Source organism: Anomaloglossus baeobatrachus, chromosome 2, assembly GCF_048569485.1.
Source record: "Anomaloglossus baeobatrachus isolate aAnoBae1 chromosome 2, aAnoBae1.hap1, whole genome shotgun sequence".
Classification (NCBI taxonomy): Eukaryota; Metazoa; Chordata; class Amphibia; order Anura; family Aromobatidae; genus Anomaloglossus; species Anomaloglossus baeobatrachus.
Window position 1 is genome coordinate 727,370,341 of NC_134354.1, and position 16,676 is coordinate 727,387,016.

Here is a 16,676-nt window from a genome sequence, read left to right on the forward strand (position 1 = left end):
TGCACAATCTCCATAGACTGTGCAGGGGACGCAGGACGCATGCAGTTACGCTGCGCTACAAAGCGCAGCGTAACTGCATGTATTTACGCAACGTGCGCACATAGCCTTACATACAGCATTCTAACATGCAGTATATAACAGCCTAGGCCACCGTGTAGAACGTAAAAAATCACTTTAATACTCATCTAACGGGCGGACTGGTCAGATGGGTGACTCCGTTCTCGGGGACCAGCGCCATCTTTCGGCCATCTTTGTTCTTTTAAAACCTGGGTGCATGATGCGTCCTATGTTATCCACACTGGCCAGCATTGAGGTCCTGCGCAGGCGCACATTGATTTGCCCTGAGTAGGGCAAATCAAAGTGGAACTTTGGATTACAAGTATGATTGGTTCTGGAAGTGTGCTCTTAAACCAAGTTACTCTTATATCAAAAGCAAATTTTCCCATAAGAAATAATTGAAACACTGACAACCCAAAAATATTTACTGTATTTATAGAAACTTATTACAGTAATACAATATAATATCCTGTATTCATATAAAATTACTACACTACACCAATACAAAATACTGTACAGTAAAAGCATATAAAACAAATTAAACTGCACATTAACTTATAATAGAATTGTTGGAGTGCGGGAGGTGCAGTATAAGCAATGTGCTGCACTGCTTAGCCGAAAGAGTACAATACTATATCCACAAATGCAAATTGATAGACATGCTATATAGTATATACTGTACAATGGTATATTGTATACAGTATACAGTACATATGTATAGAAAGTTACCTCCAGAGCGGGTCAGAGCACGGTGAAAGGACGGAACCAGAAGTGTACACGGTGAGTATTTGCTCTTGTTGCAAATCATTGCTCTTAAACCAAGTTACACATTTGCAAAAAGCTTTGCTTGTCTTGCAAAACGCTCTCAAAGTTACTCTTAATCCAAGGTTCCACTGTATTGCAGTGCACCTGCGCGGGACCCAATGCCGGGCAGTATGGATGACGCGTCATGAGAACAGGCTTCAGAAAAAGGAAGACAAAGATGGCCGAAAGAGGAGGCACCGGACCCCTAGACACCCATCCGACCAGTGTGCGCGCCGCACCTCCCATCAGGTGAGTATTATAAAGTGTTTTTTTACATTTTACACAGCGGCCTGGGCTCTTATATACAGCACGTTAGAATACTTTATATAAGAGCCCACTGGTGGTGACCGCAACTTATAGTCACCAAATCTGGTGAAATTCGGGTCCATAAAATCAAAGAAATCGGGTCATCAACTCTGCTGAATCATGAAGTGAATATTAGTGAGTGCTTTTTCCCAGCCCTAATCCTTATAGGATCTTCAGTCTGAAACGGTTTCACTAGACTAAGGGTGGCTTTACATGCTGCGATATCTGGCCCGATATTGCTAGCATGACACCCGCCCCCATCGTTTGTGCGCGACGGGCATATCGCTGCCTGTCGCGCACAAAATCGCGCACCCCCGCCACACATACTTACCTGCCCTTCGACGTCGCTGTGACCGGTGAACCGCCTCCTTTCTAAGGGGGCGGTCCGTTTGGCGTCACAGTGACGTCACTAAGCGGCCGCCCAATGTAAGCGGAGGGGCGGAGATGAGCGGGACGTAACATCCCGCCCATCTCCCTCCTTCCGCATTGTGGCCGGAGGCAGGTAAGGAGATGATCCTCGTTCCTGCGGCGTCACATGTAGCGATGTGTGCTGCCGCAGGGACGAGGATCAACTTCGCCCCTGCGACAGCAGCGATAATTGGGAGTGGACCCCCATGTCAACGAGGAGCGATTTTGGACGTTTTTGCAACGATCCAAAATCGCTCCTAGGAGTCACACGCTACGACATCGCTACAGCGGCAGGATGTGCGTCACAAAATCCGTGACCCCAACGAGATCGCTGTAACGAAATCGTAGCGTGTAAAGCCCGCTTAAGGCTCTCACTAGAATAAGGGTATTAAGGGTATGTCTGCACGCTGCCTTCTGGTTTGAACTGAACTGCAACCTTTTCCCAAATATAAACACTGCCAAAAAAAAAGTCAAAACGCATGTATTTTGGACAGTGCGTTTTGACATTGAGAAGTCATTAAGTGGAAAAGGTTCACAAAATGCAATGAAGTAGTGACATGCTGCTTTTTTTTTTTTAGGCAACGACTGACAAATATTTGTCAAACACCACACCGCAAAAAGAAAAAAAAAAAAAAAAAAAAAAAAAACACACAACAACCACCCACACCTCTTTTCTACCGAAACAATCATAGTTGACAAAAATGCACCAAAAGCACACCACCATTACAAGAGATATAGACATATATATCTCAAAAAAAGAAGTATGGTTGCCAGGGAAAGTATGGTGCAAGTACTCACTGGACCAGGCACCGACGGGGTACAGAGCCCTAGTTCAGGAAGACGCTTCAGGCTCACCTGATAATTAGCCCAGTGAGGGGACCATCAAGGACCTCACTGACGTTAGTGTCCGGGGCACAGCAGCAGAGAGGGAACCTGGGAACGGGGACAGAGGTTCAAGCTGCCTGCTGTACGGGCTAGGACGGAGACAACAGGAGGGGACCCCAAAATGCTCCAGGCCACGGGGACCCACCAACTACAGAAGGGTGCAAAGAAGTAAAGCTCACCAGATCACCACTTCAACAAAGGGAATACCGGATTGGTAGACACCAGCACCAGCCGGGTAGCTGCCACTCCAAACCAGTGAGTAAAGCACAAGTTAAACCGCAGCCCCTGATTTGTCTGAATTCTTCCTACACGTCTGCACCAGTATACTACAACCACCATCATCCTCCCCTGGGGCCTAGCTCTACTTGCAGAGAACCATCACATCCAAGCTGCTCAATACCAGCAGCCCCAGCAGTAAGAGACTTTGTAGCGGCGGCTTTCCCCATATAGCCGCATGACGCAAGTGGCGTCACGAAAAAACACTTTTCATTTGTCCCTTGTACAAAATCCCTTTTCAAGCGACCGCCAGGGTCACAGATCCGGGCAACGGCCACCCCAGTGAATACAAGGCCCGGGACAGAGTACCCCAAAGACCTGGGGTGTATTAATCGTTAAAAGCATGAGCAAAAAAAACAAAAAAACAAAAAACAAACACCACCACATCGTCAAAAACGCAAGTAACCCAGTGTAATAGCAATTTTCTATGTATTACATAATGTGCATCAGTGGTTAGTCAGAAAATCCCAAAATCAGGGTCATTATCAATGCTACATCACTTGCAGCACAAATTATATATTATATATATATATATATATATATATATATATATATATATATATATATATATATATATACTTAGCCAAGGTTACAAGCAAAACAGATAGGAGGTTTGAGGCATTTAGACCAGAGAGAAGACTGTGTGAGATGTAAGGCACTCAAATGACTCCTGGTTATGCCCAGGTAGAGCTATAGGGCAGATGTAAGGTGGGAAACTTACCGTAATTTTCGGACTATAAGACGCACTTCTCCCCCCCCAAATGTCGGGGGTGCATCTTATAGTCTGAATGTAGGGAATCAGGGAACGAGGGTGCTGCAGTGGAGCGGGTCATCGGCGGCATGAGCAGGCTGCAGCAGCGCCTGCCGTGACCACGTGGGCTCGTTCATTACATATGCATGTATCCTCCTGCCCACCTCTCAGCGCTGAAGCCGGCGCTGACAGGTGGGCGGGATGATGGGCGAAGGATGGGCGCATAATAAACAGCCGGCCGGCATGATCACCCCTGGCAACTACAGCCTGGAGTGATCATGTGCGGCTGTATTCACTGCTCCCCTGCGCATCATTATCAGAGCGGGGCGCAGTGAATAAGTACGGTATACTCACTCGTCACCTTTCCCCTGCAGCATCACGATGTCCTCCTGTCTGCCGGCCGATCTGTGTAGAGAACGGTGAGCACAGCGATGACGTCATCGCTGTGCGCACCGCTCTCCATACACATCAGCCGGCAGACAGGAGGACATCGTGATGCTGCAGGGGAACGGCTCCACACAGATCAGCGGCACTGCTGGTGACACAGAGGAAGACGAGCGATGCTTCAGGGAGCGAGGAAAGGTGAGTATAGACATTTAATTTTTTTTTCTGTGCCATAGGATACAGGCCGTATGCCAGGATGGGGGTAGATTATGAGCAGGATCAGGGACATACAGTTAGGTCCAGAAATATTTGGACAGTGACACAAGTTTTGTTATTTTAGCTGTTTACAAAAACATGTTCAGAAATACAATTATATATATAATATGGGCTGAAAGTGCACACTCCCAGCTGCAATATGAGAGTTTTCACATCCAAATCGGAGAAAGGGTTTAGGAATCATAGCTCTGTAATGCATAGCCTCCTCTTTTTCAAGGGACCAAAAGTAATTGGACAAGGGACTCTAAGGGCTGCAATTAACTCTGAAGGCGTCTCCCTCATTAACCTGTAATCAATGAAGTAGTTAAAAGGTCTGGGGTTGATTACAGGTGTGTGGTTTTGCATTTGGAAGCTGTTGCTGTGACCAGACAACATGCGGTCTAAGGAACTCTCAATTGAGGTGAAGCAGAACATCCTGAGGCTAAAAAAAAAAGAAAAAATCCATCAGAGAGATAGCAGACATGCTTGGAGTAGCAAAATCAACAGTCGGGTACATTCTGAGAAACTGGTGAGCTTGGGAACTCAAAAAGGCCTGGGCGTCCACGGATGACAACAGTGGTGGATGATCGCCGCATACTTTCTTTGGTGAAGAAGAACCCGTTCACAACATCAACTGAAGTCCAGAACACTCTCAGTGAAGTAGGTGTATCTGTCTCTAAGTCAACAGTAAAGAGAAGACTCCATGAAAGTAAATACAAAGGGTTCACATCTAGATGCAAACCATTCATCAATTCCAAAAATAGACAGGCCAGAGTTAAATTTGCTGAAAAACACCTCATGAAGCCAGCTCAGTTCTGGAAAAGTATTCTATGGACAGATGAGACCAAGATCAACCTGTACCAGAATGATGGGAAGAAAAAAGTTTGGAGAAGAAAGGGAACGGCACATGATCCAAGGCACACCACATCCTCTGTAAAACATGGAGACAACGTGATGGCATGGGCATGCATGGCTTTCAATGGCACTGGGTCACTTGTGTTTATTGATGACATAACAGCAGACAAGAGTAGCCGGATGAATTCTGAAGTGTACCGGGATATACTTTCAGCCCAGATTCAGCCAAATGCCGCAAAGTTGATCGAACGGCGCTTCATAGTACAGATGGACAATGACCCCAAGCATACAGCCAAAGCTACCCAGGAGTTCATGAGTGCAAAAAAAGTGGAACATTCTGCAATGGCCAAGTCAATCACCAGATCTTAACCCAATTGAGCATGCATTTCACTTGCTCAAATCCAGACTTAAGATGGAAAGACCCACAAACAAGCAAGACCTGAAGGCTGCGGCTGTAAAGGCCTGGCAAAGCATTAAGAAGGAGGAAACCCAGCGTTTGGTGATGTCCATGGGTTCCAGACTTAAGGCAGTGATTGCCTCCAAAGGATTCGCAACAAAATATTGAAAATAAAAAAATATTTTGTTTGGGTTTGGTTTATTTGTCCAATTACTTTTGACCTCCTAAAATGTGGAGTGTTTGTAAAGAAATGTGTACAATTCCTACAGTTTCTATCAGATATTTTTGTTCAAACCTTCAAATTAAACGTTACAATCTGCACTTGAATTCTCTTGTAGAGGTTTCATTTCAAATCCAATGTGGTGGCATGCAGAGCCCAACTCGCGAAAATTGTGTCACTGTCCAAATATTTCTGGACCTAACTGTATATACAAGGATGGGGATCACATACAAGGCAGGAGGATCATTACCAGGATGGGGTACCTTAGTAGAGAATTTGGGGACATTACCCCCATAATAGTGTAAGCAGCAGATCCTCACCCCATAACAGTGTCATGACCACATTTTTTGCTTAAAATTTTATTTTCCTTCTCTAAAACCAGGGTGCGTCCTATAGTCAGGCGAGTCTAATAGTTCAAAAATACAGTACATAGTACAAGCAAATGTGATCAGTCTATGGACCTACAGGCCCTGGGGTCAGCGATGTCAAATGTCACTATGCAGCCATAATATAATGCCTGGTCTGAAAGGTGGTGCGGCGACAGCAGGTGAGGCAACCCTCCTGGCCACTAATAACAGAAGACGACGGATACGTGTCCCACATCTATATGAGACCCAGAGATTTTTAGTAAATGATGGTAATGCCAGCCGTCAGACCATACCTGCACCCACTATGAAAGGGGGGGGGGGGGGGGGAGAAGAAAACGCGCGCACACACACACACACACACACACACACACACGCGTCAAGTTAATTGGCACTCTTATGAGGCTGGTTTTACTACTGAAACTATTGGTGCGGCTGTATAGATCCCAGTACAACAATGAAAATTAGACCAGCCTGGTAATCCAAAGATGAGCAATCACACTATGAAGCCAAATGCAAAATAGCTTGTAAGTGCATTGGAGGCGTGTGTGACCTCAATATATGGGGAAGCCAAACTACAGGACATGCCTCCAACATGGTCTACCGAGTAAGACGTCAACAAGTCTGGCCAGGGGTTAAAGCCCCTGAACAGAGCAGCCCTCTATTGATTTCATGTGCCCTGTTAAAGGGAAGGAGTCCTCAGAAAATCATCAATTAAGTCAGGTTTGTGTGTTCTCAATAAGTGTTCCCATGATCTGGTTTTCCATAGTTTGTATTAAAAATAAAAATCTTGTCATTTTCTTATTTGCCACTAGCACTAGGGTATCTACACTGCCTTACGGCTTCAGGCATTTCACTAATATATAAGCAGCTATAGAGTTAATCAGATCTTTTGTCTTGGGGCATCTAATGAGCGTGTGCAAAGGTCACTGAAAGGAGGTGCAGGGTCAGCTGTGACATCACCTATTGTGATTGGCGGATCCTATGTTATCATTTGTATATACAGTCATTGCAATAGAGTCTCTGATCATAATGAGCCTGCGGATATATTTCCTACCATTTCAGGAACAGTTAAAGGAAACCAATCAGCAGGATTTTCCTATAAAGTAAATCCAGTGCTATACTGGAGCTAGGATGCTGAATGTAAGCATAGATTTTGTTCAGAGATTGGATGTTTTATATCAGAAATCTGTGCACGTAAAGTTCCAGCAATGTACTGCTATTTGATTGACAGGTGCAACAGGGGTGGGAATATGTAGGTCTAATTTTACTAACTATTCCTGCTCCTTTCTGTCTGCCGCCGCCATAATTAACGTCTATGACGACGACAAGGGGAGGAAAGCGAGGCAGGGAGACATGGGTGGGAATATTAAGATCCGAGATACACCTTCTCACCCCTGTTGCACCTGTCAATCAAATAGCAGTGCATTGCTGGAACTTTACTTGCACATATTTCTGAAATAAATAAAACATCCAGTCTCTGAATAAAAGCTATGCTCACATTCAGCCTCCTACTGACAGTATGGCACTGGCTTTACTCTATATATGAAAATCCTGATGTTTGTTCTTATAAAAGAAACCAAGCACCAGGGTTTTCGCATATAAGCTAAAGCCAGTGCTATACTGGCACTATCAGGCTGATCTCTACATACCTGTAGTGCTCAGCTCGGATGGTTAGCCTTTCAAATCCAACAAAGTCAAGTTTAATAAATCGCCAGCTACAACAGAGCAGAAAACTTGGTGGGTATTCATATGGATTGCCGCCCCCTGCCTGTTCCTCCCTCTCTCTGTTCTCTACAGTAATTTCTTCACTGCGCATTGCACTCATCTCCGGCGCCATCTTTGTGAAGATCATGTTACCCCCTGCTAGTCTATTCATGCGGCTGAGAGGGCGGCGCATGCGCCCTTGCATCTTCTGCTCTCGTTGTGACAGCGGGAACGCGTGCAGTCACAACAGAAGTGGAGAACAGCTGATCGGAGGACGCGATTACCTGCAGAAGAGGACACCGTGCCAGGCACAGTAGCACTGACGTCACAGGGTTAGGAGAGTCCATTGTGAACTTCTCACCTGACCCAGCGTCATGCGATCCGGTGCCGATGTCACTGGCACGCTGCTGTCTGCTTGTTCCTCTGATCGGCTGTTTCAGGGGGCAATCTCTACTTCTGGTGTGACCGCATGCGCTACCGCGGTCACGAGAGCAGAAGAAGCGAGGGTGCATGCGCCACCCTCTCACCTGCAAGAATAGGATAGCAAGGAAGGGGGGGGCACGATCTTCACAAAGATGGCGCCGGAGATAAGCGCTATGGGCAGGTGCCAACGCCTTTTAGTCAAGAAATTAAATAGTAAAATTAGCATAATTGAAGCTGACAATTTTTTTAAACTTTACTTTGTTGGATTTGAAAGCCTAAACATCCGAGCTGATCACTACAAGTATATATAGAATCAGCCTGATAGCGCCAGTACTGCACGGGCTTAAGGTTATATACGAAAATCCTAGTGATTAATTCCCGTTAAAAGGATTATTCCCATCTACAAGATCGTATCCTAATAATAATTTTGGCAAATACAGTGCCTTGCAAAAGTATTCGGCCCCCCTTGAATTTTTCAACCTTTACCAACATTTCAGGCTTCAAACATAAAGATAAAAATGTTAATGTTCTGGTGAAGAATCAACAACAAGTGGGACACAATTGTGAAGGTGAACGAAATGTATTGCTTATTTTAAACTTATTTAAAAAATAAATAACTGAAAATTGGGGCGTGCAATATTATTCATCCCCTTTACTTTCAGTGCAGCAAACTCACTCCAGAAGTTCATTGACGATCTCTGAATGATCCAATGTTGTCCTAAATGACTGATGATGATAAATATAATCCACCTGTGTGTAATCAAGTCTCCGTATAAATGCACCTGCTCTGTGATAGTCTCAGTGTTCTGTTTAAAGCGCAGATAGCATCATGAAGACCAAGGAACACAACAGGCAGGTCCATGAAACTGTTGTGGAAAAGTTTAAAGCAGATTTGGTTACAAAAAGATTTCCAAAACTTTAAACATCCCAAGAAGCACTGTGCAAGCGATCATATGGAAATGGAAGGAGTATCATACCACTGCAAATCTACCAAGACCCGGCCGTCCATCCAAACTTTCATCTCAAACAAGGAGAAGACTGAGCAGAGATGAAGCCAAGAGGCCATGATCACTCTGGATGAACTGCAGAGATCTACAGCTGAGGTGGGAGAGTCTGTCCATAGGACAATAATCAGTCGTACACTGCACAAATCTGGCCTTTATGGAAGAATGGCAAGAAGAAAGCCATTTCTCAAAGACATCCATAAAAAGTGTTGTTTAAAGTTTGCCACAAGCCACCTGGGAGACACCAAACATGTGGAAGAAGGTGCTCTGGTCAGATGAAACCAAAATCAAACTATTTGGGCACAATGCCAAACGATATGTTTGGCGTAAAAGCAACACAGCTCATCACCCTGAACACACCATCCCCACTGTCAAACATGGTGGTGGCAGCATCATGGTTTGGGCCTGCTTTTCTTCAGCAGGGACAGGGAAGATAGTTAAAATTGATGGGAAGATGGATGGAGCCAAATACAGGACTATTCTTGAAGAAAACCTGTTGGAGTCTGCAAAAGACCTGAGACTGGGAAGGAGATTTGTCTTCCAACAAGACAATGATCCCAAGCATAAAGCAAAATCTACAATGGAATGGTTCACAAATAAACGTATCCAGGTGTTAGAATGGCCAAGTCACAGTCCAGACAGGAAGAATGGACAAGAATGTGCAAAACTGATAGACACATACCCCAAGCGACTTGCAGCTGTAATCGCAGCAAAAGGTTGTGCTAAAGTATTAACTTAAAGTGGACCAATAATATTGCACGCCGCAATTTTCAGGTTTGTTTTTTTTTTAAAGTTTAAAATAAGCAATAAATATCGTTCACCTTCACAATTGTGTCCCACTCGTTGTTGATTCTTCACCATAACATTAAAATTTTTATCTTTATGTTTGAAGTCTGAAATGTGGGAAAAGGTTGAAAAATTAACTGGGGCTGAAAACTTTCACAAGGCACTGTATCTCCAATTAGAGATGTAGCATAGTTCTCCTGATATTGCCATGTCTGTTACCTCATGTGTAGGGCACTGCAGCTTAGGAATCCATGGTTACGACCACCCATAGCAATTAGTTGCTTGGATACCCAAACTGCAATCCCCATCACATGAGGTAAGTGACAGCTTTTCAGAAGAACTATACTACATTACTAATTAAAAGCATTTGCTAATATTACAACTACTTCATATTGGGATATGATCTTGGAGATGGAAACACCCCCTTCAAGTCTAAAATAGCCTCAACGAATAGTGTGATAGTGGCAATATCACAATATTTATTTTTTATTTTTTTTGACGGATTGTGATATGGGCATTCACCAGCTTCAAAGTGATTAGAAATTAAGTCTGGAGAACAGGACTAGCAACAAAAGAAGAACTAGATCTTGATGGGCATCAGACATAAGGCTATGTGCCCACGCTAGAATGTCCCTGCGGATTTTTTTGCCTGAAAATCCGCGACTTTCGCGGCAAATCCGCACCCGCGGATTTGCCGCGGATTTTGATGCGTTTTTTTTTTTCCCCATTCAAAGCCAAAAATCCGCACCAAATCTGCACCAAACAATTGACATGCTGTAGATTTTTCCTGATCAAAATCCGCGGCAAATCCGCCGCGGAAAAATCCGCAGCATGGGCACAGCATTTCCAAAATGCCATTGAAATGGCTTGGAAGTGCTGCTGCTGCAGATTTTCGGCAAATCCGCGGCAAAATCCGCGGTAAATCCGCGGTAAATCCTGTAGCATGGGCACATAGCCTAAAGGTTCAGCCTTAGGACTCAGATGGCAATGTATCAGTTCTTAGCATCTGTGATTTTCACGTATGGAACATTTAATAAATAAATAAAAAAAAAACAAAAAAAAAAAACACAACACCTTTGCTTATCCAATTACAATGTTAATTTTAACTGACCCATAGACTTGTTTGGGCAATTTTCATCCCGACTGATTTAACACACAACAACGATTCGGTTTACGAGTAACTTGGTGTGCGAGTATTTCGCTGTACGAGTAAAGCTTGCTGTAAATTTGTAACTGTTTACGAGCAAGCTTTGCTGTACGAGCAAATACTCACCGCACACACTTCCAGGTCCATACTTTAACTGCGCTCTAAGACAGACAGACAGACACACAGACAGACAGACACACAGACAGACAGACACACAGACAGACAGACACACAGACAGACAGACACACAGACAGACACACAGACAGACACACAGACAGACACACAGACAGACACACAGACAGACACACAGACAGACACACAGACAGACACACAGACAGACACACAGACAGACACACAGACAGACACACAGACAGACACACAGACAGACACACAGACAGACACACAGACAGACACACAGACAGACACACAGACAGACACACAGACAGACACACAGACAGACACACAGACAGACACACAGACACCTTACGCTCCATCGCTGGCCTCATGGTTCTTGTAGTTCGCCGGTACAGGATGTGTATCAGGTAACCATCATAACGATGGAGGAACTTCCACTGTCAGAGGCTACTCAAAAGCAGCGCACTGGCCAATCAGAGGTAAGAGGCTCATGCCTTTGAGTAGCGTCTGACAGCGGAAGTGCCTCCATCGTCGCAATGGTTACCCAATACACATCCTGTACCGGCAAACTACAAGAACCATGAGGCCAGCGATGGAATGGAAGGGTGTGCGGACTGCAAGAGCGGGTCAGAGCGTGGTGAAAAGTACGGAACCGGAAGTGTGTGCGGTGAGTATTTGCTTGTACGGCAAAGCTTGAACAAGAACCATGAGGCTGGCGATGGAACAGAAGGTCAGGTGAGCATAATATGTGTGTGTGCCCGCGCGTGTGGAATGGCACAATAGGGGACGAGGATGGGACATTTAACAAGTTGTAGAACGAATTGTCTGAACTTGCATTATTTCCTATGGGAAATCTTGCTTTACTAGACGAGTAACTTGGTTAACAAGCACACTACTCCCAGAACGGATTGTTCTCCTAAACCAAGGTTCCACTGTATATCCCATTATTATAGAGAGGAAAGCAGACGCCTGGTTCATCAGTCCTCACTTCGCTATAGAAGATACCTAATGACTGATAGATGTCTCCACGTCCTGGAGACGTATCATGGATACACCCATCACTGGTAATGGCGGAGACTATTGGAGTTTACCATACCCATTGTAGTAAGATACAAGTGTACACACAACCCAACAAAGCGCTTAGGAGGCTACATCTTTGAAGTAAACGTACAGTAGAAACTCCTGCGCACTTTTGAGGAAGGATCAAACAGAACTGCAACCTCCATCTGAAGACGATCTTAATGGTCACCATTGTGCATAGATATTCTGAAACACTGGGGTCCACAACGTCTCTACAGTCACAAATTTGTCATTATTATGCTTTTTCTTCCCTGGGTGTAAAGGAAGATAACAGGCGAGAGACGCAAAGGATTGTGAAGCATATTTGGTGCGCCATTACCCCATTTATAACCAAGTCAGAATGCAACAAATGTTTTTCCGTCAGATGTGACCCCAATCAGAGCAATGAACTTCAGTCAAAAGGAATCCAATGAGGGGGGCTTAAATCTAGGACATTGATTTGGACTTATCCCAGCTTAATGGTGGCCATATTCAGTCACCTCCGCAATGCCTTTACACAAGAAACTCAGCTGACCTGTCTCAATGGGGAGCGAGACACAATAGTTAGCACAGTGCAGCTTATTACAAGTGCTAGAAGTACTGATGGCCGTACTACAGGTACTATGTATAACCTGTATGCAAATCAGGCAGCAAGTGCACTGGGGCGTGTCTGAACCCAATCCTATCAAGTGCATTCACATGCCCCACCCCCGTGCACTTCTGGCCTGATGTGCATATGGTTTCTACACTAGATGTCTCATGTTTGCCAGATCATATGGACAAGAATGGCCTTAGCATTACTTTTTAAATCTGTGACAACATGCCAGTTCCTTTCAACGATGTACTGGTACATGCTTGGTTGCCTCCCTCCAGTTACCATGGGCGGCGAGCTCGCGGTAATCTGATCAGCAGACGTGTGGCTACCAGGCACATCAGAGATCCACCCATGCCTGTTAACCACTTAGCGCAATTTAAAGGACCGCAGTGGGGATCACGCTGTTGCCCACAGTCATCAGCTGCCCCGTGTTGCGATCACGAGGCGCCAATGTGTTGTCATGGTAGCGCGGGATCAGGCGATTACCCTGACACTGCCACGACTCAATACCGGTGAGAGCCGACTGACATGTAAAACTATACATGTTTGGTATCTATGAACTCGTAATGACGTGAGGCATCATACCGACAACAGATTTACCATGTAGTGAACATGGGGAATAAAAGACCATAAAATAGTGAAATTGCTTGCTTTTCTAGTTTTTAAAATTCCCACAAGAAGAAATACAGAGGGACGGCCATCTACACAGACGGACTCACATCTGTATGACCGTAATCCCGGAGAGACAGCCGGCTCATATCTATATACATATGTATAGGGCCTGGCGGCCTTATAGGCTGTGTACGGTGCACACGGTGGCCTTATAGAAATATATTACACACACACACATGGCCGCCAGGCCCTATACATACAGTGACCTTCTAGGCGTGTATATATTATGTAATGTACATACCTATAAGGCTCTGCCAGGCCCTATACATACAGTATTATATATACTGTACACACACATATACACATGAGAAATATAATATATATATATATATATATATATATATATATATATATATATATATATATATATATATATATATATATATACACACACACACATATATATACACACACACACACACCCCTATGAGGCCGCCAGGTCCTATACATACAGTACACATACCTAAAAATTCGCCAAGTCCTATACATACACGCACACACCCCTATAAGACTGCCAGGTCCTATACATACGGTATATACACACACACACAGCTCCCTATAAAGGCCGCCAGGTCCTATAGGTAAGGTACACACCCCCTTATAAAGGCCGCCAGGTCCTATAGGTAAGGTACACACCCCCTTATAAAGGCCGCCAGGTCCTATAGGTAAGGTACACACCCCCTTATAAAGGCCGCCAGGTCCTATAGGTAAGGTACACACCCCCTTATAAAGGCCGCCAGGTCCTATAGGTAAGGTACACACCCCCTTATAAAGGCCGCCAGGTCCTATAGGTAAGGTACACACCCCCTTATAAAGGCCGCCAGGTCCTATAGGTAAGGTACACACCCCCTTATAAAGGCCGCCAGGTCCTATAGGTAAGGTACACACCCCCTTATAAAGGCCGCCAGGTCCTATAGGTAAGGTACACACCCCCTTATAAAGGCCGCCAGGTCCTATAGGTAAGGTACACACCCCCTTATAAAGGCCGCCAGGTCCTATAGGTAAGGTACACACCCCCTTATAAAGGCCGCCAGGTCCTATAGGTAAGGTACACACCCCCTTATAAAGGCCGCCAGGTCCTATAGGTAAGGTACACACCCCCTTATAAAGGCCGCCAGGTCCTATAGGTAAGGTACACACCCCCTTATAAAGGCCGCCAGGTCCTATAGGTAAGGTACACACCCCCTTATAAAGGCCGCCAGGTCCTATACATACAATACACACACCTATAAGGCAGTGAGATCCTATACATACAGTACACACACAGCCGCCAGGCCCTATACACATATAAGGCTACCCATGTATGCAGCACAAGACAGGGGGGCAGTCAGCACCGAGCTCACACCCACATGGGGCCATTGCCTCCTCAGTACCGGACTCCCCTCTCCCCAGTAGTGAGCACACACTCTGACGTCTGCTCACGCAGGGTGACAGCTGTACAGGCAGCCATGCAGGTTGTCACCCTGGGAGGAACTACAAGTCCCAGCATGCCCCCTGACGTCACGCTGCTGGTGACGTCGGCGCGGAGCCTGTGGCCGCACACTCACTGGTCAGCCGCGGCCCGTCCAGTCCGCCCAGCTCCACCTTCTTGCCCGGAGTGACAGGCCCGGGCAGCGCGTATCCCGCCAGGCTGTTGCCATGGATGCCCAGCGGCTCTTCGTGCAGGAACTGGCACTCGTCCCCGTAGAAACATGTCTTATCCTTGGCGTAGTATCGGCAGAACTTCAGCTTCACCCCGGGTCCCCCCATGGGAGGCAGCTGTGGCGCCCCGGGCGCTGCCACCACCGCGGAGGGGGTCGGGGGCAGTCCACTGTTCATGACCGCGGGTCAGCACTGGACGCCACCATGGAGGGAAAGCACAGGCGGGAGATTCCCGCAGCACGGAGCAGCTGTGATCGGTCAGCACGGGGCCTGCGGACACCGAGGCCTCCCCGCCCCCTCTGCTCCGCTCTTGTTTTTCTCTCCGCTGTTTTCCTATTTTCCTCTTCCTGAGCTGCGGGCGTTCTAGGCATGCGCGGCGCGGGGCATGCTGGGAGCCGCGGCCTCCTAGATCTTAGAGGCGTCTGGACGGCGGTACGTCATTTATGTGCGAAGCTGCCGTGTGGTCGGTGCCTGTGCTGTAGAGCTCCACTACTGCGTCCTGTGCACCCGTGTGGCGACGATTCCACGCCGAAGCACGTTACAGTCACTGCACTTTACCTCACGAGCGGCCCAAGAAAGGCGCTGTACAATGTGTTATAAATAAAGTTTCTTCATAACATTCAGTCTGAGGCACCGTAATATGCGCTGCGGGGACAACTGCTTTTGTTGCCTATAGAAACCAATCAGCGATCAGCTTTTTTTTTTTTTTTTTTTTTTTAAACCGTCCTGGAAAAGTGAAAGCTGCTCTGTGATAGGTTGCTACAGACAACAGTTTTTCCTACAGGAGGCCCCGAGAGACTTCTCATGGGAGGGAGGTTTTAACCCCTTCAAGACTGGGCAATTTTTTTGGGGGGGGGCGGGATTTTTTTATTTTGTGCTTTCGTTTTTTCTTCTTCGGCCCATTAGTTTTTTCTATTTTTTCAGTCCACATAGCCGTAGGGGGGGCTTGTTTTTCTTTAAATGGCAAGCGCTCTGAAATTGGGGGTAAAATTCTGAAAATTAAAGGAGTTGTCTGACATAAACTCAAAAATTTTTGGAAAGCCAATCTGTGCTGTATTGTCATATAAAACACCCCTACATTGTTTTTTGTTTTCCAACTTTTGTTCCTCTTGAATTCACCCTTTATTCTCTGCAGCTCTCTGTTTACATTCAGCTCCAGCAAACATGACCACTTCCTGTGCTGAACCTCCCAGTCACAGCTGGCACCGCCCGGCCTCAGTGTCCAGCCCCACCCCAGTGTCCAGCCTCGCCCTCTGCCCGCCCCCTGCACACACATTCCCTGTCAGTATTCTGCCCAGCACTGACCTGTTATCACTAGCATTGCAAATAGCAGCCCCACATCAGGCTCTTCACCGCACATCGGGCTCTGCACCCCACACCACATCGGACTCTGCACCGCACACGCACATCAAACTCTGCATTAGATGCGACAGTCCCGGGACTCTACCCGGCTCATCCCGAATTGCCCTGTTGCGGTGGCAATCGGGGTAATAAGGGGTTAATCATGGCAGGCGTCTATGAGACACCCGCCGTGCTTAACCTGT

The 16,676-nt window shown here is 46.1% G+C and overlaps 1 protein-coding gene across 1 annotated transcript in view; it reads right to left on the reverse strand.

The window, feature by feature from the left end:
• The window catches only part of PAN3 (poly(A) specific ribonuclease subunit PAN3), a 135,565-nt gene extending 119,891 nt beyond the window's left edge, over window positions 1-15,674 (reverse strand). Inside the window, 1 exon segment of the mRNA XM_075337365.1 lies at window positions 15,039-15,674. Within this exon segment, the coding sequence (XP_075193480.1) occupies window positions 15,039-15,309 (271 nt within the window). The 5' untranslated portion in view covers window positions 15,310-15,674.
• Between the last annotated feature and the right edge of the window lie 1,002 nt (window positions 15,675-16,676).